This window comes from Leuresthes tenuis, unplaced genomic scaffold, assembly GCF_036924035.1.
Source record: "Leuresthes tenuis unplaced genomic scaffold, fLeuTen1.0.hap1 SCAF_20, whole genome shotgun sequence".
NCBI classification, from domain to species: Eukaryota; Metazoa; Chordata; class Actinopteri; order Atheriniformes; family Atherinopsidae; genus Leuresthes; species Leuresthes tenuis.
Genome location: NW_027325374.1, coordinates 11077074 through 11104485, shown reverse-complemented (window position 1 = coordinate 11104485; position 27412 = coordinate 11077074). Strand labels below are relative to the sequence as shown.

Below are 27412 nucleotides of genomic sequence, written 5' to 3'. Positions count from 1 at the left end.
ACCAAAAGCTTTGTACTTTTAGGTTGTGCAGAAACACACCAACACCCATGCACGGTCACACACAAACCCTGATGAACACATAGTTAGTGGATTAGTTGAGGCGGGAGCAAGGTAAGGGTCAGTTTCTTCCCCTGAGTCAAATAGATAAAGAGCAAAGAGGAGGAGGAACAGAGAAGAATAGATAAAGGGCAAAAGCAGGCGACAGAGAAAAAAAACGCACAGGACTGATATAATGGGATAAAACACATTTAACCAGAGCTACAGGAACCAATTTAGCTATCTATTGTCCCAGGGGCAGTGGGGGTTCAGCAGTGTCAGTCAGCTCAGCTCTGGGTTACCTTTAATTTTGTCACAGCACGATGGTGCAGGTGTACAGAAAACTTTCATCATTCTGGTGTTTTTTCCCATAAGGAGTAAATAAAAGAAGATCACCTCATAAAGATAAAAAAAATCTAAACTTTTTTTTTTTTAAAAGATAGTGGGCCCTAAATTCTTGGTCTCTAATTATGCACAGAAAAACTGTGCATAATTTCCAATGAGAAACTCAGTCAAATTGAATGAGAATAAAGTATATGAAAATCAACATTAGAATAAGTTTCTGATCAATAATCACCAACACCTGATTCATGAATTCGACAGTATTAGTTGTGCACTGCTGTCACTGTGAGATTATCAACTATGATGCAAACATTGTGCATATTAACTGTACCTTACCAAAAGTTTGCTTGAAAAAAAAACAATAATGAAGGGCAGATAATTGACAATTTCATGTGTTTCACGTGATCTTTTAATTCCTTTAACTTTAAAGTACACTTCAGTATTCTTCATTTTTGCAATTCTATTGTCTAGTAAATCATTATTTGAGCCTGCAGGATATTTTATTCCTCACTCTAGTTCCCATTAGTCTGTTATAGTGAGTCAATGTTTGTATGGAGATGTAGACATAGGGTTTCGTCTGCATTAGCAAGGGTCTGAAATGTCTTCTAAACTGAAGAAAGTTTGTACTTCCTTTGGCCTAAAAATGTCAAAAAGTACAATAAACTTTTATATTCTTTTCCACTTATAGTATAACTGATCAGCTTAGCTTTATGTAGGTTGAGCATGGGGACGTTTTGTGGTTGAATTTTTGGGAATTATATAAAAAACTAACAATGTAGCTTGGATGCTGTGTTACTTGAATGTTTTTAAGTGTTTGTGTTCAAGGATTTGTATACTTTTCAATTTAAAAGTCTTATAAATGTATAAAAACTATATATATTTAGCAACAACGGTGGCTGCATTGTATGTGACCATTTTTTCCCCAATAATAATGTTCTTTATATGAAAATCACAGTTTATACATCTTTCATTTAAGATTGAACAGAAAATCTTGACATTTTTGCTATGTTCGCAAACAATCGGATAATAGTAACGAGTTACACTATTACTGCGTTAATGATGTAACTATTGTGATTGCAACCCAGATGCAGATTGTCCATTGTTTCTATGGTGTGGTTTTATAATGAAACGCGCTTTTTTTGGTCTGAACAGTGCTGTATATCTTTTTACACCACTTGGGTCTGAACCCACCGTCATTTTTCCGTATGTCGCCGGCCGGCTTTACGTCAGATCCTGCCACTTCGCCACTAATTCACAAGACTTTTTCAGAAGATGTCAATTCAATATCAGTGTCAATAACGGTGAGGAGCTGATAGGATATCCCGGACGTCTAATTTACAGACGCTGTAGCGCAACTCTAGCCGGACGGACAGTTTGAAAGTTTCAGTGACTGTTTCATCAGCAGCTCTTTCAGCGCTGGGAGGAGTTATCCACGTGTACAGCCCACAATTTCTGTCTCTTTATATGATAAAGAAGATGAAGAACACTTTATAGAAGACTGTACACAGAGCTGGTGCATATTCAGGAATACATATTGGCGCTTGAGGAGCTTAAGTAAGAATGTGCTTTTATTAATCACGTTTCTATCCGGGGAAGCAGTGGAATCATTGAATTTTGTCTATGCATTTGGATACAGGGAATCACATTTCATGTTGCTGTCTATATTTACATGCTCAATATCTGGTAAATAGCTCAAGGTAATGAGTTTGTGGAACGTCTTCGTTACACAGTTTGATTTGCACTGTCTCTTTCTGAAATAAAGGGCTTAAAGTGACCATGCTGCTGCAAAGGCTCACCCTGTGCTCAACGATCCCCCTGGGTTCACAGAGACACATATTTCAGTTGCTCACCAGACCACGAACACAAGGCAAGCTATACTGCAGTGCTATACTATCTTATCTCTGTTATCTCTGTATCTATCTCTGTTAACTTTGTGTGTACCATGTAGTCAGATCACAGGCATCGAGCATCCTGTGACACAGAAAATGAAAACAAACATCAGCACCAGCTTTTTAGATTAAAAAAAAAAAAGAAAAAAAGAAAATATTGTTGAGATGCTGTAAAAAATTATTATGTTATTTAAAGTGTGAACTTTTTTGATTAGTGAGTCTTTCTTGCAAATTCGACAAATCTCTCAACAACCCCTCCATCATTAGAGTGCCAGTCAACATATGACATCACCACTGGCTTTAAAAGGTTGTCCTAGCTATATGTATTTTCTGACAATTTAAAGATCCAAGAATACATCTGTTTGCTGAAATAAAAAAATTTAAAAAATAACCCTCAGTAATTACAATTTCCCATCAACTGATTGAATTATATGTTGCTGTTCTTACCCCTAAATTAGGAAACATGTTAATCTTTTTGTGAAAATAGAAATATATCACCACATGTCAGTTGACTATATCGATTTAGTACTGGTAGGTAAATACTGGTTAAGCACATTGAGTGTACAGGTAATGAAATGTGATATACAAATAAAACTGCAGGGAGGTTTCTGAGCCACTCTAGTGTGGAAAAGATGCCATGTGCTTGATTGCTCCAGAAATATGTGTAATGTCAGCAAAGGCTTTCTCTGCTTTCACTGCTGATGTGGCTGTTGGAAAGCTCTGATTAGCTGTTTCCCAGGTTACAGAGAAATATAGGCCATGGCTTCGCTGTCTGTGCCTCATTTGTGTATATCAGTGAATCAAACTAAACAAAATGCATACAGTTCTGTAAAGTGTTAGTTAAAGGAAAAGTATTGATATATTGGCACATTTGCTGAAAGTTTTTTAAAGCTTGTGTGACACATGTAAAAGAAATGAAAGGCAGTGTGCTGAGGTGGTGGTAATGGTAGGGTTTGACACATATAGAAGAAGTTCTTAAGACTCTATTTAATCAAAATGAAGACTTTAACCACACTTTTTTTATATATATGTTTGACGACGGAATAACACAGATAAGGTGAGCAAAATAAGCAGTCAACTCTATGTCTGAATTGCTCTGCCGTAGAATTGCAGTGTAGCAACAACAGTCTCTGAAACACAGATTCAGACTACAAGGGTTTCACAGATAACAAACCAACTGTGCAAATCCCTTTCATTTGCTGGATTGAACTTGTCAGAGTCAGTGATTGGGAACAAGGCTTTTATCTACAACATGACATTAGCCTACTGTCAGACATAGTCGAGCCAGAGAATTAAGACTGAGTGGAGTCAAAGGTGCAACTGCAACCTAGTGTGCAATAAAGTGAGTTTTGGGGGGTTTGTTTAGTAATCCCAGGAGTTCGATCGTCAATCATTTAATTAATAGCAAAAGTGTTTCCAAGTTTACAGGCAAGGTAACCATTACATCTTACTCTCCTATACAGCTATTCAGAGTAAGGTTCACGTCAGCTCTTTTGCACATCGTGGTGAACTGCGTCAAGCCAAGAGGATTGTAGTTAAGCTTGGCAGTGCTGTGGTCACCCGCGGCGATGAGTGTGGTTTGGCTTTGGGGAGGCTGGCTTCTATAGTGGAGCAGGTGAGACTCGAGTTTATTGAATAAACTTTTGTATCCTGTGGAAAATTACTATGAATAATTGAATAAATCTGTTGCTGTGTGATTTAGTTAAACTGATCCTTAAAACTAAATTCTTTTTGAGTGTGAACATAAAAAAGGGGACCTGTTTGTGAGTCATAACTCTTTTGATTACAATTAGTTGTGTTGTTGTCCAGGTGGCCATGCTGCAAAGTCAAGGTAGAGAGATGCTGATTGTAACCAGTGGAGCCGTGGCCTTTGGCAAGCAAAGATTGAGACATGAGATCCTGCTGTCCCAGAGTGTCCGACAGGCACTGCATTCTGGACACAATCAGCTCAAAGACATGGTAAGAGTTGGGCGAGGAACATGGTAAGGTCTTATGTAATGTTGAAATAAAAATGAATTACTAATGCTGGCATGCTAGGGATCATTGTACATGCCAGTTGAAGCCAAGCTTTAGGTGAAATTAAAATTGACACTAAACTGACACTAAAAGGCCCCGGCCTTGTGGCTGCAAAACAAGCCCACATCATCAGCCCTCCATCACTGTGCTTGACAGTTGTTTTGAGGTGTTTGTGCTGATACACTGTGTTTGGTTTCCTCTGAATATTATGCTGTGCATTAAAGCCAACCATTCCCATTTTGGTCTAGTTTTTGCAAAGGACATTGTTCCAGAAGTCTTGAGGTTTGTTCAGAGGGGATTTTGCAAACCTAAGTTATGCTGCCCTGTTCTTTTTAGAAAGAAGAGGCTTTATCTTGGCAGCCCTTTCTAACAAGCCACACTTGTTCAGTCTTTTTCTAATTCTACTATCATTAACTCTAACATTTGATATGCTAACTGAGGCCTGTAGAGTCATTCATTGTATTTATTTGTTCTTTTGTGCTTTTTCATCACTGTCTGTGCAATTGTCGACTTAAGTTAAGGTGGTAAAGTGCTCATCTCTTAACCAAAACATTAACAGTTCACGTCCTGGTGTTGCCCTCAGATAGCTAATTGGTGTATTTTCTTGTGAAGTCAAATTTATTTAAGTTTCTGAAATGAATCCAGCACTCTTGCTAATGTAGCAATGTTTGTAAGGCTATTTTTGTTAGACAGCTCACCACAAATTGTGTGCTTAACAGTAATACACAATACCACGCCTTTTCTCTACCTTGTTTCACTTGGTCTTCTTTGTGCTTTAAGTCAGTGTGTGTGGATATTTGGTTCACTCACTTACTTCTGCTGATAACCTTTGATGGTATAGTTTGATTAAAGTGTGACTTTGATGACCTAAATAGTTGGAGAGATAATGGCTGCGTTTCCCAGATTCGCTAAGAAGCTCTAAGATCTGGGAAACACGACCGATGTTTATACCTTTTGTGTTGCAGTCTCTTCCAGTGCTGGAGGCCCGAGCCTGTGCTGCGGCTGGACAGAGCGGCCTGATGGCCCTGTATGAGGCCATGTTCACGCAGTACAGCACATGCACTGCACAGGTGCGTCTACACTTGGAATTGCTCTCTATGTGTATGAATTTTTTTTTTTTTTATTGCTCTCACTCACAGCACTCATTAAATCTTCAGCTTACTTTTGTGCTGTCAGGTCCTGGTGACAAATCTGGATTTCCACGATGATGAAAAGAGGCAGAATCTCCACAGCACTCTGCAGGAGCTGCTTCGCATGAACATCGTGCCCATCATCAACACCAATGACGCTGTGGTGCCGCCCCCAGAGCCCAACAGCGACCTGCAGGGGGTAAATGTGGGTATAGACAGCATGGGGGCAACGCTGGTGGTGGTGATGGTGGCAGCAGGGGTGCTGAAGGGGTTAGCAGAGACTTTGTTTATAGTACAAACAGCACATGTGCTATTTATTAACTACAGTATTTTCTATAATCCACACACGCATACATACTGAATCACATCTGCCACCCTGCCTCACCTCTTCAGCTCTGTGCTCCATCATTAAGGAATGAGCATGCAGGGAGGGGATGGATGGAAATACATGCATTCACTGGACAGAAGGTGCAGTCTGAAGGGACCAGGGGCCTGTGCTACAAAACAGGTTCAACATATTCAGTCTATCTTTACGTGATCTGGCTTAACCAACCATAACAACCGAGCTCTTGCTAAGTGGTACTACGGCGTTGGTTATCAACTTGGTAAGTCAGCCCAGGTTTTCTGAGTCTGAGTATGTGTATTTATGTAAAACAGATGAAGTTAGCATCAAATTATAAATCACAATTATGTATGTTTTAGCAGCCTGAAAAGCAACACAACTGCTGCTGCAAAAGGAGAAAAGAGAATTTATTAATAAAATCACCTTAGAATCAAGGTGTATTATTGAGCATGTGAGAAGGTTTCACTCTTATTCTGTCAGAGGCAAAGCTGACTCATACAGCTGTTCTTTGTACCAAATAATGATCAAGCAGAAGCAGAAAAGTGATTAAAAGCAGTCAGTTGGAATTTTTTCAAATGTATCTGTTATTATTTTTTTATTTTTCTAAACTATTGTGATAAAAAAGGGTTTCAATTATCTTATGATTTAAGTTAGTCTAGTTTTAAAGCACTTTATAAGGTGGATGTGGATCAATTATAGTTCAGTGATAATTTAAATGATATATTATCCAAATATTTTAAGGTTAACAGGGACAAGTGATCAGTCTGTTTTAGGCTAAATGTTAAATAGTTTTGTTTTTCTTTGACTTTCCGAGAGTCTCACTGCACACACACTGATGTCTTTTTTATTTTTCCATTTTCTAAGAGAGTTGTAAAGAGGTGCTTTTACATGTGATGATCTCCTATTTCAGAACCTAACCTACCCCAAAGCAGGTTAGGTTTCTAGCACAAGTTGCCATGGTGACACAGCATGGTAAGAAGTAAACCTGCATTGTGATACTGAATCCAGAGCTGAACCAGGTTACCTTGCTAAGCCACTTACCCTGCTTCGTAGCACATGCCCCGGACTAACTTCTGTTGGTTGATGTTTCCTCCCGCAGAGATGACTAAAATCTTTTTCTCAGATATTTTGACACAGTGTTTTTTTTTCACAGTTAACTACTAACAGGCATCACAAATATGAACATTGCCATTATATAGCAGCAATAAACCTCTTTGGCATACAATTTTCATTTGCAAATAAGCTGGAAATAACAGTGTTGTAAATGTCGAAAGGGTTAGGATAAAAATGTTTATAGCCTAAATGGATTTTATTTGGCCTACCTTTGTTAATATTTACTTTTTCTCTTCTGAAAAGATTGGCAATAGTGTGAAAAGGTAAACCCTGTGGTTAGTTAACAATTTTTTACTTGCACTGTTTGACAGTATGTAGGTGTATTGGTATTTGTAAATATGAGCTTGATTCTAGTTTAAAAAGAAAGCACTGGACAAACTGATGGCAGAGGGGTTACCTTCTGCTGCTGAACTTACACCAGCAATTTTCTGGTTCTGTAGGTGATCAGCATTAAGGACAATGACAGCCTGGCAGCACGGCTGGCCGTAGACTTGAAGGCTGACCTGCTCATCGCTCTGTCTGACGTGGAAGGTATAAGTGTTACCACAACAGCAGTCTGGGTTAGCTGTTAGGTAACAGCACCATCTGTCTGTGCTCCTCTCTGGGGAAAAACGTCACACTCTCAGGGTCAACAGAGATTTAGATAGGAAAGACAAAGATAGACCAGCATTCGTGTTTCAAATAGATGCTGATGAGGCTGACCAAAGGTTTACAAATGCACATAAATTTCATGGTTTCTCAGGCAAGAGTAGCTTTGAAGTTCAGTGTGTAACACTTAGAGGAATCTAGTGGAAGATATACAAATGATATTCACATCCATGCATATTTGGAATTCTGACAATAGATATCACTACATCTTACTGACTGGCCTACATATAAACATAAGGTTTAAATGTGAGGTTTTTGGCAAGAGAAGTGTTTTTGTTCTTTGAGTAATCAACGTGCATAATGCTTATTCATTTTATAGGACTATATAACGGTCCCCCTGGAACAGATGATGCCAAGCTGATTGACACCTTCTACCCTGGTGACCAGCAGTCCATCACCTATGGCACAAAGTCCAGGGTTGGAATTGGAGGCATGGAAGCTAAGGTATGTCAGAGGTCCTCACACGTACGTTTGTAGGAATTTATCAGCTGAGCAAATTGCAAAGCCACCTTACAACGTTTCTGCTTTAGTTCTTTTCTCTGTGTTTAGAGCAGAGACTTAGGTTTTGATAAAAAACAGAAGGGCAGATGTCACAGTTCTGGTGCTAAAATGATTATGGATGTGTTTGAATAGGGAAAATAATTTGAAAAGCTTTTTAATACACACTTTATTTGGTCGAAGACTATGTAAAAGGTCAAACATAAAATTAAATACACGTTAGAGGTACTGACAGGATTAAACAGTGAGATCTGGACAATGAAAGCGGAGTCTGGACAATTTGATTTTATTAATCCAAATTTCTTTTGCACATCAGATAAGAGGGACGTCAAGACTTCTTCTCTTTAGATTAGTTATTGTCATGTCTCTGTTATGCCTCTCTGCAGCCTCACTGACCTTGCAGTGGCAGTGCATGAGTCTTTGAGTGGTGGATGGACTCAATTGCTGTAATTGGCTTCATTTGCTGCACCTGTGATAGTGTGCATAAAGCTTGCCTGGTGTGGTATACAGACAGGTCAGCACTTCTGCTGCTTGTAGTGTTGCTTGTGACAGTGGATGTGGCTCCCTGACTCCCCTTAAATAAACATCAAATGCCTAATACTTTCTTAACCCTTGAATTCAGTCTTCATTTTAAATTGTGGTCCAACAAGCTTGATTGTAGACTACACATTGTAAGGTTTTAGTCATTATTAAGAGTCCTGCTTTGTAAGGGACCTTTCTGGCCTATTACTGGTGCTAGTTTGAAACTGTCATGTCTGCAGGTCAAGGCTGCACTTTGGGCATTGCAAGGTGGCACCTCAGTGGTAATAGCAAATGGCACCAACCCCAAAGTAACAGGTCATGTCATCACTGACATTGTTGAGGGCAAGAAAGTGGGAACTTTTTTCTCTGAAACCAAACCTGCTGGTGAGTTTACCCAAGATCTAGGATCATCCCTTCCCTCCTTTCTTACTAATTTCTAGCTGTACTGAAGCTGTTGTTTTTGTTTGTTTTGTTCCTGACTCTGTTCCAGGTCCATCTGTGGAGGAGCAGACAGAAATGGCTCGAAACTCTGGAAGAAGCCTGGCATCTTTGCAGCCGGACCAGGTGACACAGCATTTCAAATAAGATGCTTTCTTATTAGTTATAAGGATTGCAGTTTTAAAAATGTCAGCTGTAGTGAAAGACAGAACTGGAACCCCTACATGCTGAGACAGCCTGTCTTTGGTTGATTGTGTTGTCAGAGGAGTGAGATAATCTGCCATCTAGCAGACTTGTTGACTGAAAGGAAGGAAGAAATTCTGGCTGCAAATAAGATCGACATGGATGTTGCTGTCGGTGCAGGTAAGGGGTAAATCCACATTTTCCAGATTTAGAGACAACTGATAGAGAACTCCTGTCTAAGGCAAACTTTGCTGCAGAGTATTAAGTTTTTAAAGTCTTTCATATTTCATGTTTGGATATTTATCAGACAAACTAAACCAATAAATCAAAAAACAATCTTGTAACAATGAATTCACCTCTCGAGGGTGACCATCACTTTCTCCATTTTGTGCATGCTTTCTTAAGAGTTTGCCATATCACTTAACTTGTCATAGGCCAATTGCCTCCTGCTATGCTGAAGCGCCTGAGCCTGTCACCAGCCAAACTTAATAGTTTGGCCGTAGGTCTGCGCCAGATAGCCGTGGCAGCCCAGGACAGCGTCGGTCGTGTGCTGCGCAGAACCAGAGTGGCTCACAATCTGGAGCTGGAGCAGATTACAATTCCTATTGGGGTTCTTCTGGTCATCTTTGAGGCCCGACCTGACTGCCTGCCACAGGTATTGCCATGGAAAAATTTTAAATCTTCTCTTAAGGCTTACAGAAACAGAAAAGTTCTTAAACAGAGTTTGACTACACTGTATATTTCTAGAAACTGCTTAAACACAAATTTGAACTCCCATTTAATTATTTATGTTTTTGCTCTATTTTATTCTAGTAGGAATGTCACCTAAGCCATCATTATTTCTTCATCTAGGTGTCAGCACTAGCTATAGCCAGTGGCAATGCTCTTCTGTTGAAGGGTGGCAAAGAGGCTGCCAACACCAACCGTGTCTTGCACCTGCTCACTCAGGAAGCCCTCTCTATGCATGGAGTCAGAGAGGCTGTACAAATGGTAAAAGTGGTTTTCTACATGTTTGTTAAAAAGCAGTGTTAACTTTATGTAATCCTTACACATGTTGACCTCACAAGTCTGACTTTAAAAATAAATCTGCCCAACTGGACTAATATTCACATCTGTATTCTAAATGCAACATGAATGTCCATTTATTGTGTTCAAAGAACCTGTATTCTTTCCAAGGTTAGTACTCGCGAGGAGGTGGAGGATCTGTGCCGACTGGACAAGATAATTGACCTGATTATTCCCCGAGGTTCATCCCAGCTGGTGCGGGACATTCAGCGGGCAGCCAAGGGCATCCCGGTGCTTGGTCACAGTGAAGGAATCTGTCACGTCTACATCAATGCAGATGCCAGTGTTGACAAAGCCATAAAAATTGGTCAGTAAATACATTTCCCTTGAAGTCACTCTCTTGATATTTGCTAAATAAAGATGTGGTACTCAGAATCTAGTTCTACATTTAAGTTTCCTGTACTTGACTGATGTTTTTTTAAATCTAGTAAGAGACTCCAAGTGTGATTACCCAGCTGCATGTAATGCCATGGAAACTCTGCTGATTCACCGGGACATCCTTAGAACCCCGCTGTTTGACCAGATAATTGATATGCTGCGCACTGAGCGGGTAAAAAAATGCAAAGTCAATGTTCACATGAATCCAGAAATCGTAGATCATAAAACCATAAACTGTATTTAAAAGATAGATGTAGCCACTGTGATGTTATTAATTTGTTTGTGCACTGCTGTTTTGAGGCCTTGAGTTTTGATTGATAAAAAGATGTCACGATATAAGTAATTTTATCATCATATCCTCAATTTTACAGCTCAGTGTTGCTAATAGGACAATGTAATGCGTTTGGTTTTGTTATTGGTGGGCCACTGTAAAGTTAAGTCTATAGTAGAGACCTATTTGAACTGACGGTGAAACTAACTGAGCATCTCCTATCTAAACTGGCTGGCTAGACAATCACTAAATGTATGACAAGTTCCATGGACTGTGGGACCACAAATCACAAGCTACCTGAGGGCTTTTCAGTAAGTTTTAACTGGAGAATGTTCTCAGAGCAACCAAGACAAGTTAGCTAACCTGTCGCTCATGATGGCAGCTGCCAGTATCAGTGAGGACTGCTCCAATTATATATTATATTTTTTAATATTATATTTTTTAATGAGAAGGTAAAGATGATCTCCAAAGATGACTGCCATTCAGATGAATTTGGGAGATAAGAATCTAATCTTTTCAGAAGCATTTCAGCTATCAAAAGCATGCTACTCCCAAATGAAAGGTTTAGTTAAAGTGGTTTCCTACTGGGATTGCTTGCTGTCAGGCAAAGAGGGATTCTGGGTAAGACAAATGTTTTATAAACTGTAAAGGTTGTTGAAATCAGCCCATCACAATCACTTTTACTATCAGTAGTTATGCCACCATCCCATGGTAAGAAATAAATGTTTTGGGCCACAATGCCAACTGCTTTAATTCTGCTCCTGTGTCTACAGGCGTAATCATTTAACCAGTGATACATTTTACAAGTTCATGGTCATAATATACACAGTATTTGCATATACTCCTAATCTGTTTGCCAATGTTACAAACGTTTGGCAGTGACTTGCATTGAGTAATGATATGCATCTTTGGCACTTTTTTTGCTTTACTTTTCAGCATAGGAAGTTGCAGCTTGAGTAAAATCAAAAAATCTGTTTGTTGCAGTCTTTTCATCTAAAAATGACATTCAATTTTTGGTTGAATGTCATGTCTTATATCTTATTAGCCTATGAACTGATTGGATTTTAGTATATTTAGTTCAAATATGTTTACCTGCTTTGGGAATCATTTATCTTTTGATGTGGTGTTGCTAGGTAAAGATTCATGCAGGCCCACGGTTCGCTTCGTACCTGACATTCAGTCCATCAGAGGCCAAGTCCCTGCGGACAGAGTATGGTGATCTGGAGTGTTGTTTGGAGGTGGTGGATAGCATGCAGGAGGCCGTGGATCACATACACAAATATGGCAGCTCCCACACAGATGTTATCGTTACAGAAAATGGTAGGTGGTGCAGTGTGTTGCTGATTTTGTCTTTTTTTTGTTTTGTTTTTTAAAGTCTATCAACCTCAGTGACTAAAGCCACATCTGTCAGTTTTGGTCAGTCTTTTCTCCCTCCAAAGCTCCTCAAGTTGTCCTTCTTCTCTCTTTACAGAATTAATTTATAATTTTATTGTTTTCTGCCAAACTAATGTGCAGTGACCCTTTTTTTTTTTTGTCAGGATGAGTACACACCCTCCCCTTGTGACTCAAAAATTGAGGTCATAGTCCATTTAAAATGCAGAGCAGATGGAAGTCAGTTTAACCGACTTGTCGCTTTCAAAAATTATGCTCAGTCATATTTCTGTCTCTTGAAGGGAGTCATCACTCAGAATGTTACAAACTCATTTGGATAGTAATGAACCTATTCTGCTTCCATTTGTTACCTGACTCAGAGGCTGTGTCGCATCTGAATGGTATTTCACCTATCACTGATCCTAAGACCCGTTTGTGTCAACATTTTGAATATCATTAGAGCTGAAGGGGTTTCCCATAAACGTATATGGGAATCTGGGTGTTTTCTTTCAAGAAAAAGAAAATGCATCCCATTTTGCGCTTCTTTTGGCAACCCAAATGAACATCGAGCAGCATTTGAAAAATACAGGACAAAGTTTGTTTGCATCTCAACATTGTGGATCTCGCCCTCACTGGAGGATGCATCGCTGCCATCTAGTGACCGCAGAGGGTACCTCAATGAATTAAATCAATTAATTTACCAGTAGAGGGTGAATGGATAAATACACTGGAGATGCATAGATTTTACAATTGATAGATAATGAGATGGGCAGAATGAATATATATATGTGTGTGTGTGTGTGTGTGTGTGTATGTATGTATGTGTGTGTATATATATATATATATATATATATATATATATATAAAAAAAATCTAAATAATAAATGTACTGTAGATGTAGAACCTGCCTTTGCCTTTTTTGCAAATATGTCAATCTTTATTCATTCATTTAAATTTTGTATGCTCTCTAAATGAGCTGTTTTTAAATTTAGGATCATTTAGCAAGTCAAGGATTTCAGCTGGATTTGAAAGCTTTGGATCCACATTAAACTGGCTAAAGGGGTTTTATGATGTTCACATGATTTAAGAGATCATAGCGCTGTGTGTAAAAAGAATTACTTTAGTGAACATATTTGTGTTTACAGAGGCAGCCTTGAATTCCTTTAATTTATTTTTTTTGTAAATTATTATTCTTGCATTCATGCACTTTTTTTTGGTCAGTTTTTGTGGCCATTTAGCTTATTTGATGCTACAAAGGTTATTCAGTTGTAACGATCATAAGAACAAGGTTGTTACGAAGTGGCACCATTAAGTGACTTTTATCTTACAGAGGAGACAGCTGAGCAGTTCCTTCAGCAGCTGGACAGTGCCTGTGTTTTCTGGAATGCCAGTTCACGATTTGCTGATGGGTACCGGTTTGGACTGGGTTGGTATTTTTATTAATGGCCTACATGCTTTTACTCTGATTTTATTGGAATAATTAGACAAATTCTCCTCCCCCATGATACTTTGTTCCCTGGTAACCCTTGCGTTCTTCCTCTCTGTCTTAAGGAGCAGAGGTGGGTATTAGCACAGCTCGTATCCATGCCCGGGGCCCTGTAGGCTTAGAGGGGCTGCTCACCACCAAGTGGGTTCTGAGAGGCGATGGACACACAGCAGCAGACTTTTCGGAACATGGCACCATGAAGTACCTCCATGAAAACCTACCTGTGGTACAGACTTTAGCTGGACAGAGGGAAAGCAACTAGCACAGACACAGATGACATTAATTTGGCTTTAACTTTGTTCAAACTTGTTTGCAACCACTTCTAAAAGCACCCAACTGTCTTGATGAAGACGAAGGCTGTTGACACTAGAGCAAACCTCTAAAGCACACCACACTCCAAAGATCTACTACAGCAGCACAGTTAGGCACATGCTCCTTTTCAGAGAGTATAAGTTTACAGATGTTTTAAATTCTACCTCATTACACATGAGTTAGGTAAGTCAGCCTAGCACGCTGTATGTGTAAATCGCAGCATGATGTCAAAATAATGCGTTAATGAGGGGAAACCCTGATGTGGAATATCACTTATCCAGTTTATTTGTGTAAATCTACCCAAACTGTAATGTCTCTAACCTGAGGTTAAATGGGATTCCCTGCAGTTTTTAAAAACACAAAACTATGTTGGCTATATTTTTGTTTAAATTTATTGTATTTTCTTTTTTTCCTTTTTGTTCTACTCTTTAAAAAAAAAGACCTCAGTAATATGACTGATGGTCCAAGGGCTGTTTTCTTCATGCAAGATTAGTTTTCTTGCTGAGATTCCAGGTTTAAGTTTCTGCATGTTTCAGTATTTTGGTGTATAAGGTGCTGCACAGTTTCAGACGTGGTTACAGACTGAAATTTGCATAAAATGATATGGTGAGAATAAATATTTAACAAAAAAGTGCTTTGTTGTATAATCTAATTTAGATAGACATTTAATCAATTTCTTTTCCTTAAATTTCTTAAATTTTTCTTTGTTTCATTTTTATAAATTGTGCTTTGTGGCTTCCCTGCTTGCTTCTTGTGGCACCCAAAGCCTCTGTCAGAGCAGGAATAGTAATTGACAAGCCGCCTTCTTTAAGCTGGAGGGGAGAAGGAGTCTGCTTTTAAATTAAGTTCTGTAACATTTCAGCCTCTGAGCTGCTTTCTGATGTCTTGCAATGCACACTTAAGGACTGGTTTGGGTTTTCTTTCAATGGTGGTAATGTAGAATAAAAGTTGAAAAAGAATATTTGTATATTTTCTTACTTTCTTTGATTTGTTTGCATTTGAAATTTTGAAAATTTTTGCATGCCTGTTCATCTTTGTCCTGGCACTAGTCTTTCTACTTAAACAAAGAACACAAATTAATGTGAGGGAGGGGGAAAGATAAGTCATACTGATCTGAAAAACAGATGTCGAAAAGGTTTTTTTTAAAAGTTGCCCATAGGGAAATTCACAATGCTGGAAGTGGGGCAAGGAAGATGGAAGACAATACTATAGAGGTTTAATTATCCAGCCATCAGAAACGAAAAGTGGGAAGAGGAGAACTGAGACTAATAATGGAATCACAGACTTATGCTCTGCATTTCTATAATTCTTTTTTTGTCTTTATCTTTTCTCTGTCATCTAAAGAATTCATTCTCCAAAACGCACTACTTACCCTTCAATCAGCTTCCCATCTTAAGTCCAAAGGATTCAGAGATAAAGGAGACGTAACTCGGATTTCACTCTTTTGTCCTTTTTATGTGTGAATCAATTGGAAAATGCCGTCTAAATGACTTGAGGTAAAGAAGGAACAAATCAGGGACATTGAGTATTGTTTCTTTGGTGCATAGTGTTTCATAAAATTGTTTTTCTACTAATCTCATGGATCAGAGTTGTTTGCTACAGTTACAGCTGTTATTTCTTAACGGGACACTAAACAGTTGGAAGGCTTCCATTGTTAGGCTTATTGACTGTAATTATTAGAAATTAATAATTTTAATTAGATTTAAATAGAAATATGTGAAAACATGTGGCCTTCATATTATGCAAAGTCCTTTTATATATATGTATTTGTATGTGTGTGTATATATATATATATATATGTGTGTTTCCCATGGCTTTGTAAGCAAATCTAGAGAGAAATAAAACTGAGGCTTTCAGGTTAGGTTGAGCAACCAAGGAAAGAAAATCTTTTCCTTAATTCTGTCTTGTCACCTTGGTCTCATATCAACTTTATGTCTCTTCTTTCTGACCAAAGGGTATATTTCAGTAATATAAGCACCCTCAGAATGAATGAGGAGATTTTAGGTTAAAACCATTATTTAGAGAAGGCTGTTTGCAGAGTTTTTAGGACATTTGACTCGACTGATCATGTAAAGCTTGGAATGTTCTAACCATAAACTTTAAACAGACTTGGTCTTTGTAGTTCTGTGTAAGTCTGAAATACTTTCTTCCTGAATTTAGTTGATCTATGAAGCCACTGCCCCATACAACCTTAAATTAACTTCCAGTTCTGTCACAGCCTTCCTTTTCATCTCTTATGAGTCACTGCCCCCAGAACCCAGCTGATCTGATCCCATGCTGCACTCTGTTGATGTTGTGTTGTCTACTGGGCATTGTTGTCCACAGATATAAAACAAGATGATGAGGGCAAATCACTGGATGTGTACAGCAAAGCCGACAATCCTTTAATTGGACATTACTCAAGGCCAAAACTCATATTTCTTGCTCTCCTTGATCTTAAGACTCTCAAACGCTCTCCCTGCTGGGCTTCAATTTTTTTCAAATCAATAATTAATGGTCAAAGTTATTTATTCATGTGCATCTTCGCCAATTACTCAGCGTCTAATTAACAATTTCAATAATTGATATTTATTTCTGAAAGGGTTCAGTATCATGGGTCGTTGAAAAATGCATGAGCAGGGATGTGGACTGGGTTTTGTTTTTTGTTCTGAGAGAGCTTGACGCTTGGGGCTAATACCAGGCCACTTTGACTCTGGCTCTTTGAGTTGGCATTGGCCTTGTGATGTGGATCTAATGTGGGTATCTTTCATGGACCCAAAGCGCTTACTCTGTACCATGTGATCTCATAAAGACTCCAACATGTGCATCCTCAGATACTTTTTCTTTAATAGCGAACTTCAAAGAATAAACTTCTGTTTCCTTGATAATTTTTCTTTGTATATGTGTAATGACCATCTCTCAAAAATATGTGTAGCTGGGACCTTAATAGTTGCACTATATGTCTCGCCCTATGTTCTGATGAAACTTAAGTTCAATCAGCAGTTTAAAGAAAAGGGATTTATGTCCAGCCATAGCCTCCCGATCTTTTCATAGTGACAGCTGTAGTATTCAATAGGAAATTAACAAAGGCTCCCTTTGGTTGACTTTCATCAAGTTTTTCATTTATTGTGATTCCAATAGGACAGAAGGTTGGGGACCAACAAGGCAAGCCATTTTGCAATGGTGGACCAAAGCAAACAAATTATTACTATTCACTGTGGGCATTGCTCGAGCACCGAGTTGGATAATAACTTTATCCATAATGCAAGGCAAACCATCAAATCCTGAATCCAACATCAAGTGTGTATGATTGCAGGTTTGGACACCACAGTGGTCAGACCCCACTGAAAACAATGCTGGTATTAGGGGTACAAGAGGGTGAAGATCTAAACAGTGGGGCTCAATAAGGAAAAAAAAAGGCTGTGAATCAGTTGATGTCAGTGACACGTCTCAGAGAGCCAAAGGTGGGGCTGTTGCTTCCCCACTCGCTGTGCCTCCTGTATTCTCCAGGGCGCAAGAAGTACTGGCGTCCCCTGTAATTGGGGTGTTCGTGCAGCATCCAGTAGCCCTCCATGACATTGAGAGAGGAGATGTCACGGGTGTGGAAACGCTCATGCAGATCTGGGCAGTCATCCATGAGCTCCATATTCTGGCCAGCAAAGTCGGACCGCTCAAAGATCTTCATCCTGTAGCTCCCATTGTACTATTGGGGGATAAAAAAGGGGAAAATACTGCTATTAGAGGTGAATGTTGGATTATGTTGCACAAACTGTCCTGAACTAGCCTGAAGCTCACTGAAAAATTAAATGTTACACAGAGATTTTAAGAGCTTCATAATCCCAAACTTAATGGAAAACCTTGCTGCAAACAGGATAGGACACAATTTGCAACTCACAGATGGCACCGCATGGCAGGAGCGGATACAGTCATTGAAGCCAGCCCAGCGCTGGTAGTCAGGATACTCTCCCTTGTGCAGCATGTACTGATAGCCGGCATAATTGGGCTTCTCGTAGGCCACCCAACAACCACTTTCAACTTTTATTGAGTTACAGCGACTGAAGAAGCTTTGCATCTCGGCACAGTCATTACTGCACTCATGGTGACGACCCTGGAAGTTCCTGTCTTCATAGAAGATAATCTGCATGGCAGATTGTTGGATGTTACAGTATCACCTTAGAGCTACGTCAAAGACAAACTAAGACATACATGTATGCTGTTCGGACTCTTAAACAATAACAATGTGAACTTTGAGCTTGCATAGTTTCCAACATTATTTTATCACTTAGTATGTTTAGCCAGGTGTGGAAGTTACTTTTATCTAAGACAGTTTTGGAATAAAAACATTGTGACGAAGTTTGAAAAACATTATCAGAAGAGTAAATAAAACCAGTTCCAAATTATGTACCAGGAATATTTCAAGTAGCAGAGTTCAAGTTCACCAGGTTTTCTCTATTGTTCTTGATATGTTTTAAAAGAAAATGACAATTTTCTCTGCCAAATGATTGTAATATCTGCTATCCTTTACAGAAGATGAGAACAAAAGTGTGTTTTGTTTCAAAGCTGCTTTCTGGCATGCTGTCAAATGCCTTTAAAGCTCTCCTCAGCAGTTTCTGCCATTTATTATATCCACTTACATGCAGTGACTACTGATTATTAAAATGTAGTTTTTTGATTATCACCACAAATAAAATTAGTTGTTGCAATAAAAAAACTGTTACCAAAAACTGTCATTAGTTATTGGAAACGACACTGCTCATTAAAGCTTTGTAATTCAGTAGCTACATAGATTTTAAATCTCACGCTTACCTTGCCCATTGTAACTGTGTTAAGTTCAGACCAGACCAGATGCTTGGCTGTACCAGACCTCTTTATAGACCCTGCTGGGATCAGGGCTTTGTAAACATGAAACAAAGCTTTGTCGTGTCAGCACAGTGTGCTCTATAGACTGCAGAACACTATTGGACTGGTGAGCTGCAGCAGCCGCTTTGTTTCTGTCAAAGCTCTGTCTATCTATGGAAATACCGTGCAACTGCATTTTCTCTGAGGCTTTCAATAAGAGTTGCAACATCTGCCTTTATTGGCATGAATACCCGAAACCTGCATGCAGACCGAGCAAAGAAAGAGCTTCTTTCTATAGGTGTGTGACAGTGCTTAATGACGCAGGTCATTAAGCAGAGGCAGCAGGCTTTCATGGGTTTAACATGCAGGAAGTAAATGTACTGCATGCAAAAAAATATCAATGTCTCGCACACGTTTGTATGGTGCATGCATTTGTTCAAATAAGCTCACAAAGGACAAAGGAATTTCAAAATTGTATGGTTTAATGTTAAAACATTTCAGTTTTGTTTGGGTGGAGTTTACATGGAAAACCTCATTCTCCTGAAAGAGCCCACCATGGGGTTGTGGCAGCCCCAGTCACCACAGGCCCTGTACTCTCCAGGGCGCAGGAAGTACTGGCGTCCCCTGTAGTTAGGGTGCTCGTAGAAGATCCAGAAGCCCTCCATGATGTTGCAGGAGAAAATGTCGCGGTAGCGGAAGCGCTCGTACACGTTGGGGCAGTCATCCATGAACTCCATAGTGTGTCCCATCATTTCAGGCCTGTTATAAACCCTCATTCTGTAGGATCCTCTATACTGTATGTGAAAGAAATCAGAACATAATTATTATGCTGTTTTGGTCGGTATGAACCCTAGAGAGAACTTGGAAAAGCTTTTCTTCACTGAGTTGATTTTTGAATTCAAGCAAGCACTTGCACGACTTGGTTTCTTTAAGTAACTACAAATGAGAATGAGTTAGAAACTCTTGGAGAGTGACAGAGCTTTTTTTTTATCCTCCTCAAACTGACAGAAACACTCAGTAACTAACAGAGTTAGAGTGATGGCACAAAGTCTTATGTGGGGTGTATCAGATTCTTTTTTAAAGGTTGACTTGGTCTCCTTGTGGGCCTTGCAGGAGAGACTTTTATGCTTTGACCTGTGTGTGTATCTGTAATAACATCAAAGACCTAGTGATTGACATCTATTTCTGAAGCAGCTTTTGATGTACAAGGTGACTAGGGGCTGGGTGTAAGGGGAACTACCGGTCCTATCTGTCTGTTTGATTGACTTACGGGAGGGAACATTTGGCAGGAACGGATACAGTTGTTGAAGCCCATCCAGTGGTGGTAGTCGGGGTAGTCGCCAGGGCCGAGGATGTACTGGTAGCCCATGTAGTTAGGCTTCTCATAGGCCACCCAGTAACCACCGCTGACACGGATGGAGTTGCAGCCGTTGAAGTGCCTGAAGGTCTCCATGCAGTCATTGCTGCACTCCCAGTGGCGGCCCTGGTAGTTGCGGCCCTCGTAGAAGACAATCTTGAAAGGGAGAGAAGCATGCATCACTAAAGACTGTGTTAAATGTATGGATTTGCTTTTTGCCATACTCATGAACAGACTGTAGGGGACACTGCTCTCCCTTGAACAAACTGAGTCAATTATCATTTGTCCTTCAGGTTTCCAGTGCTGAATGTTATTTTAGTAAAATAAGTAACTGTAATAAGTAATACTGTTATAGTAATACTGTTATAGTAATAAGTTACTGTAGTTGAGTTATATAACGTATTTTATATTTGTCCAGTCTGGGTTATCTCCTGAAATTTAAAGAACACAAAAATAAGAATTTGCATTCCAGTCTATATTGTCACTCCTGTTGCTCCTCTTCTCCTTCGCCATGGTCTAATATATAACACATCTTCTCAAATTATGTAATTTTCCTCCTCCGTGTCCTTGTCATAGCTGATTCCTGACTGCATGTGAGCTCATACCTTTCCCATGGTTGTAGGGCTGTGGATGTTTGCGCACCATAGCCCTAGACACACTTGCAGGTCCTTTTATACTCTCCTGCTGATAATGAGGCCTCTGACACATCAGGGTCTACTACTCTTTACCTTTTCAGGTGCCGGCTACTGTTCCCTTTGTCTACCAGCTCAGGGGTAACTTGTCTCTTGTCTGCTAGAGTTTACCTATAGAATTGGCATCCCCTCCCAAAAATGAATGGGACATAAGTTCTATTTTGTGTTTACATGACCCTTGTTCTGCCATGACCTTGTGGTGCAGCCTTTTGAAATGTCACACAAAGGCCCTTTGGGTTTGTGGCCCCCCAGCTACAAAGCGTGTAAAGTGTACATTGGCTTGGGTCATTTTTGGGGGCCACTCACTACACTAGTACTTAACCGGTTCATGTTTTGCTTGGGTGGGAAATATTAATGTAGTTGTGTAGCAGTTTGAATGACTTTCAAGTAGTGCATTAACCTAAAGTTATGTCGCAGTTCAACAGTTGTTTAGTTCCTGTTAAAAGGAAAGTGGTGTCAATACTGTGGACCAAGTGAGGCTTTTTGTGTTGATATAATCTACAGTGATCTGTTGTCTCTTTGTGCTTCCATAGCCTGCAGTTGTACTGTGATGCCAGACGGGACTGGTCTGTTTGCAGATGTACAGACTGAACTGCACCGTGTGTGTGCGTGTATGTTGTGTGATTTAAAAGGAGGGGTTTGGGGCAGCAGCGTGTTTGAGTTTTTGTATAAAATGATAGATGTTTGGACTTGAATCTTTGGCTTGGAAGTATAGCCCAGAGCTGAAGGGGAAAAGGCCAGAAAGAGTTGCCACCATGTATTGTGCTCTCAAAGCCCAGATGATGCCAGAAAGGTCAGTCCCATACTTTACCCTTTCATCAGAATAAAGAGCCTGTACCCCCCTCTCCACTTTGTGTGCTTTTTGCAGCTTCAACTATGTAAAAAGGCTAATGTTTTCAAAAAACACAATGGCCATTATGTTCCTGGGCAAAAAACACTGCTATCCTGGCAGTATATCCAAACCCATATGACACTGTTTCATTGTCAAGAAACAGTGTTGATAAGCTTTTACTCCTTTGATCATTGATTGACTTAAAACTCTCCTAGGCTTCAGTAGGTTTTATGTTTGAAGCTCTACTCTTTTTCTGACATAAGTAGACCATTGATATCCTTTCATCACACTGTGCAGTATAATTGTGGTAGATGGGATGCTGTTTTGTTTTGTGGGTTTCTGGAGCAAATATTTACTTTAGGAGGAAACGTTTAATCAGAATATATAAAAGACAAATGTTTGCGTTTTCCTCATGCGCATAGTTTAATGATTTCTTTCATCATCCTTATTGAAAGTGAAACCTTTGTACTTGCAAGAAGGCAAAAGAATGATGAAGAAATGTGTACACTTGTGTGAGACTTCGATACAGTAACAAGTAGTTTTGTGTTTTAGAGAAGAGCTCCATGGCGTCTGACGCTGCTATTTAACCTGACTTTTAGGATTTGCACTAAGAGAAGGATGTAACGAGTTGCAATGCAATGTCTGATCCAAAAGGGGAAAAGACAAACAGATTTCCACTATCACCATTGTCATTGTTCTCATTTTCATCATGGAGGAACATCAGCTAACCCTAACTCATTAGCCAAGGCCCTGGCTCTCTCCGCGTCTCTCTAACTTCCAAAGGGGAACCTCATTTCACAGGATCTCAAATGATCATCTTTAGCTGTGCTACAAGACATCTCCTCCCCACCCTGAAGCTGAAACTGACATCACAGAGGCCCTCGCCTGCTTTTTCAGTTCCCCCCGGAGGAGAAGAAAGCTACCCGCTGTGGAGCATTCCACTCTTCATCTCAGAATGATGGAAGAAAAGGAAAGGAGTGGGGAACAGAGCAGGGGGCTGGATCTGCAGCTCCGCTGTGTCCGAGGATCTCATTGTGCATTGTGTGTAATCGTGTGGGAGATGACGACACTATTAGCCTGCAGAATGACTGTCAGTTGGGGACCTCTGTGATTGATGTGCACCCAACAGAGAGAAGAAAAACTTTACTGAAAGCAACCAGAGCAGTAGTTAACTTGCAATGTTTTTCATCTATCCAGCTTGTAAAAGAAAAACCCATTCGGGTAGCTGATACTTAATTAGAATGTGAATGTAATATTCACTCAGTAAAACACATTTCAGGTCAGAGGAGACTTCTTTCAATATAAAACAAATCACATTCCCTTAATCAAAACTGTGCTCTCTCTGACTCTGCTATATACAATAAGTCTCACCTCTAAAATGTTGTACTAAGAGATAGGAGAGCAGCCGTGCTTGCGGTGCCTCCAATGTGCTCTTTTGCTAAACAGTCATTACAAAAACACTGTGGTATTGAGGCGTAAACAAGGAGTCTATGTGAGTTTTGCTCCTGAGAGCTGGTTAATCTGGTGCTGAAAATGTGGTATGATGGGAAAGTGCTTGCCAAAAAGCCTCCCACGCCGGGAGTAGAATGAGGACCTCTCTTTTGCTGAGAGATCATCCTCTCCATTCTTTCTGTCAGAAAATCTCCAGGCATCCTCCCTCTCTTGTCACTGCCAGCGCACAGGCTCTATCGGGATTGCCAGACGCAGGAGCCACTGTGAGTCGGTGCCAGGGCCCGGATTTACCGTGATGCTTCTGATGTCCTCCATCTTTTTGCTGGGGGATAATTAAAAGAGGAAATGGTGTTGGAAGAACAGAGTGGAAAAGTAGGGAAGGGGGGGGCTTGGACCGAGCAAATGGATGCAGCTGTCTGTTATGTTGAATTGTTGATATATTTGTATTTGCCTGTCTGCGATTTTGTGTTGAACTGTTCCCTATCCGGATTTAGTTTTAAAGTTTGTGGAAATCTGTGTTCCATACTTGTAATTAAAAGAAAACTATTAGGCTAATTAAGAACTCCTCTTAACAATGGATTGTTACCGTAAAGATTTTTCTAACTTGATTCGGATGACCCACAGGTGATCAGTAAGGTGCAACTGCCTAATAGGAAAATGTGCTTGAAGCAGATCTATTGTACCTCAAAGATTATTCCTTTTAATAAGCTTTTTGTGTTTACAGTGTGGACAGTTTTTTTTCATGACCACTCCAGTCTAACACCTTGCTGCAGAAGTATTCCAACTTCTTCACTAAATAAGTTTTTCCTTTTTATCTTATGATGGATTATCATAATTATCTTGGCTTTGCTGTATGTATCTGTTTGAACCTGCACTGTTTGGATCATCCAAGCAACTTTCTTTATTTGACTAAATCCATTCCAAATACTCCACCTTGCAGCCTGACCCACAGTCTGAGAAAAGCAGGACAACTTCTTCGTCAGACACACACCAGGGGGAGTGATGGCTTTTAGCTGCTCTCACTCCTCATCTTGACGTTCTGTTTTGACGTGGCATGTCTCCCGTACCCCAAAGCTTTCAAGGTTTAAAGAGCAACTTTTCACCCTGTAATCCAGGTGCATTTCAAATGAGGCGCACTGTTTACTGACACATGACAAAAAAGTTCAACCCCCTCTCATCTCTCCGCTTACAACACTGTAACTCACCTCAGTGCCTGGTAGTCATTCCTCCAGAGCACCTTGAACAAACAGAGTCAAGGCGAGAAGGGGCCCCTGCCTTTCACCACTCACTAAATTCGTAATAAGATGTGATGCTGTTGTTCACTTCTTCAAATTTGCCATCAAAGCAAATGTGTTCTGACAACAGCTAGTGACAAGTGCACCAGAGGAGAGGCGGCAAATCAGCTTATCACACCGCATATCAATTATTGATCATGTTGCTCCCCTCCCTTCCAACCCCCGCCACCCCACAAAGAAGACACCTTGTGATAATGAAATACATCAATTTAAAAAAAAAATAATAAACTGGGGTCGGCTCCATTGTTCCAAAGCCGTACGAGCTTGATTGACTGCCTGCACATTTTCCTCGTTGGCAGTCAGGCAGATCAAAGGAAGGTTCCTCTTATTGCCCAGGGCCACTTGCAATTTATTTAGAGGAGCAGTGCTGCTGTCCCAGCAGGTAACATTATTGGGCAGAGACACTCAGGATAATCATAGCTTTGAGGTGCCTCTCAAATCCTGCCTCTGCTTACTCTGTGATGCATGAACAAAAGTACATGCATATGATTTACAAAAAAACCTTTTTATTATACTAAATTAAGACTATGTTAAGATCCTCACATGGAGGATGCAGTTGCTCAAAGGCACTAACCTCTGCTGACCTACATATGTTGGACGGAATCAGCTTCAACTATATATATGTGTCAACATGGAATGGCTTTTTAGCCATCATATTATTCACATCCTGTTTGTCTAATAAACTAAAAATCCTCATATATCAAACCATTATGCTCATTTTACCAACCTAGGAATTTATAGTCTTGCTATGGAAAAATGCATCATGATGATAGATAAGACAAAAACTGTTAAGAAGAACAAGCAAGAGAAATGTAAAAATTTCAACAGGCAGACACAGCTGAAAATGAGAAAAGAGTAAAGTTAATATGTTTCAAAGTTGGCTTGTTCTTCAATGCACCTTGATTTTTCAATGTCTTTTCTTGTGGGTACCATATGAATAATACAAAGCAGAGAATGTATCATCAGTGTAATTTCTTCCTGACTCAGTCATTTACTTAACAGCACACATTTTTAAATAGCGTTTGTTCCCTTTCCCAAAAGAATCAGTTAAAACAAACTATTGTAGTTTTCAGCCAGTGTTGTGTCTGTGTTTTTATTTCAGCCTTTTCAGCTCAGCTGTGAGAAGTATTCAAGTTTGTAAACTCTGGAGGTTCATTTTCATCTGATTATGAGAATATATCAGAAAGTGAAAGAAAAGAAAGTGTATCTTGATTGTTTGGTGTTGTGAAAATGTTGCAGTAATTCAGAGAGAGTCTTATTCAACCCTTTATGAGGATAGATAGAACTTAAAATACCATGTATTTATGTAAATGAGTAAGATCATAGTTTAAAAGAAATAGATGGAACAGGCTGTTAAAATGTCAAAAAGAATAAATAAATATTTAAAAGAGCATATTATTGTAGAGCCAGTCTCTCTTTAAATAACACCTTTTGTTTCAATGATTCAAAATCTGTTAAATACAGAAAACAGTCTGTTTAAAGTTACATAGATCTTTAAACAGAGATCCAATTTTGATCTTTTACTTTAAATCAAATACAGAGGTTCATACAGTGGAATCTGCACATATAGGTTAATCTTTTATGAACTTTATTTTTTTATTATTGAAAGGTTGTGTTTATAAAGTTTTTGCATAAAGTTGCTGTGAAACACAATGCAAGGACATACATTTATTGTTATCTAAATGTCCTGTCTGCTTTTTTTCATCTATAATGGAGAAAATGTTCAAATCATTTTTGTAATGCATCAGTGTAAAACAGGATTGTAAGCTATATAACTATTAATGTTCATAGATTTATTTAAACTTTAAAAAGCACTATTAAAACGAGTATTTCTAAAGTGTTCCACTCAGTTTTCCAGTCAGTTCCAAACACTAGAGGGCACTAGAACCCAAAGCATTGTCTATCTGTAGGATGGTTGTTTTAAGTTCTTCATACAACAGCCATATCTCTGAGCAGCTTGTCTGTGTGTTTGTTTCCTTGAATATATTTGGAAGTAAGCTTGGACACTCATGTATGTAGACACGAGTTAGACAATGGCATGATTTCATGTGGCACAGTTCTTTGCATGTCAGTGCCATATCTCTTGTCTGTACTGATGCCTATCAGTGTGTCGACAAAGCTTTACCAAGGGAGAAGTTAAAAACAAATCACTAACAGGCTGACATGACCTGTGTCCCAGCGCACATGCTGCTTGTCCGCTTATTTGTAGAAGCAACCCACATTTTTTTGCTGCACACTCACACTGTAGCGTTTGAGTTGTTTTTAGAATGCTCGTTTCAAGCAAACTTTGACAAGGCGCAAACACATGCACACAGCACGGCCAAACAAAGTCTCAAACAGACAATGAACAGTTAGCTTTGTAGCAGTTTCAAGCCAGTATGTGTTTTTGAACTGCAGATGTGGGTGCTGACTGAAGGATCAGTGCACACACTGCAGGACTGCAGGGATGGCAGTTCTCCCATAGGGTCTGGCACAGCCCAGGCCTTTGTGTTGTACTGTTCATTTAGCCATGTTGAAAAGGTGGTGGTGCTCTGTGCCCGTGTGTTGTGACGAGGATCATTTGAAAGTACGTCCTTAAGCTGCTGCACGCACATTGTGCTCCATATGGCGTCTGTTTGCTTGTCGGCAATGGCTTGCGGGTATATTGTTTCAGTAAGATTTTTGTCCTGGTGCATTCAGGAGAGCAGTGTAAAAATCTATACAGCGTTGTCCATTTTCTTCTTGATACTGGAAGCAGCGTATCTTACATTTCTGAATTTACAGACTCCTTTATGGCAAGAGCTGATTTCTGTTCCTATTGGGAATCAGTTGCACAATCATACAAAGCTAGGCAAGATGCAATCAAGTATGTTATTAAGATTTGCGCACTGTTGTTTTGTGTTGAAAGATGGGGAGGTGAAATGCATAAGGGGCCTTACTTGATGT

General features: G+C 39.6%; 3 protein-coding genes across 3 annotated transcripts; 1 reads left to right on the top strand and 2 right to left on the bottom strand.

Annotated features, from left to right (window-relative positions):
• Positions 1–1864: 1864 nt before the first annotated feature.
• On the top strand, positions 1865–14362 carry aldh18a1 (aldehyde dehydrogenase 18 family, member A1). Its single transcript, XM_072373760.1, has 18 exons — positions 1865–1932; positions 2141–2245; positions 3731–3882; positions 4077–4226; positions 5249–5353; positions 5460–5618; positions 7310–7400; positions 7837–7961; positions 8777–8921; positions 9028–9101; positions 9239–9338; positions 9638–9813; positions 10011–10148; positions 10335–10530; positions 10652–10773; positions 12006–12192; positions 13574–13669; positions 13795–14362. Exons 2-18 carry the CDS (start codon positions 2155–2157, stop codon positions 13989–13991), a joined length of 2304 nt encoding a protein of 767 aa, XP_072229861.1. The 5' UTR covers positions 1865–1932; positions 2141–2154; the 3' UTR covers positions 13992–14362.
• Positions 14363–17447: 3085 nt separating this feature from the next.
• crygmx (crystallin, gamma MX) lies at positions 17448–18164 on the bottom strand. The gene is made up of 2 exons (XM_072373758.1): positions 17916–18164; positions 17448–17723 (listed from the first exon to the last, which is right to left on the bottom strand). The coding sequence occupies exons 1-2, from the start codon at positions 18162–18164 to the stop codon at positions 17448–17450; spliced, it is 525 nt and encodes a 174-aa protein (XP_072229859.1).
• Positions 18165–19377: 1213 nt separating this feature from the next.
• crygmxl2 (crystallin, gamma MX, like 2) lies at positions 19378–20830 on the bottom strand. The gene is made up of 3 exons (XM_072373759.1): positions 20822–20830; positions 20130–20372; positions 19378–19653 (listed from the first exon to the last, which is right to left on the bottom strand). Exons 1-3 carry the CDS (start codon positions 20828–20830, stop codon positions 19378–19380), a joined length of 528 nt encoding a protein of 175 aa, XP_072229860.1.
• Between the last annotated feature and the right edge of the window lie 6582 nt (positions 20831–27412).

Coding starts and splice junctions, on each gene's coding strand:
- aldh18a1 (XM_072373760.1), top strand. CDS start 2,155: ATGCTGCTGCAAAGGCTCACCCTGTGCTCAACGATCCCCCTGGGTTCA. Junction 5,619..7,309: donor GCGACCTGCAGGGGGTAAAT/GTGGGTATAGAC, acceptor CTGGTTCTGTAG/GTGATCAGCATTAAGGACAA. Junction 9,339..9,637: donor GGATGTTGCTGTCGGTGCAG/GTAAGGGGTAAA, acceptor GCCTGTCACCAG/CCAAACTTAATAGTTTGGCC.
- crygmxl2 (XM_072373759.1), bottom strand. Junction 19,654..20,129: donor CCTGCCAAATGTTCCCTCCC/GTAAGTCAATCA, acceptor TTTCACATACAG/TATAGAGGATCCTACAGAAT.
- crygmx (XM_072373758.1), bottom strand. CDS start 18,164: ATGCAGATTATCTTCTATGAAGACAGGAACTTCCAGGGTCGTCACCAT. Junction 17,724..17,915: donor CCTGCCATGCGGTGCCATCT/GTGAGTTGCAAA, acceptor ATCCCCCAATAG/TACAATGGGAGCTACAGGAT.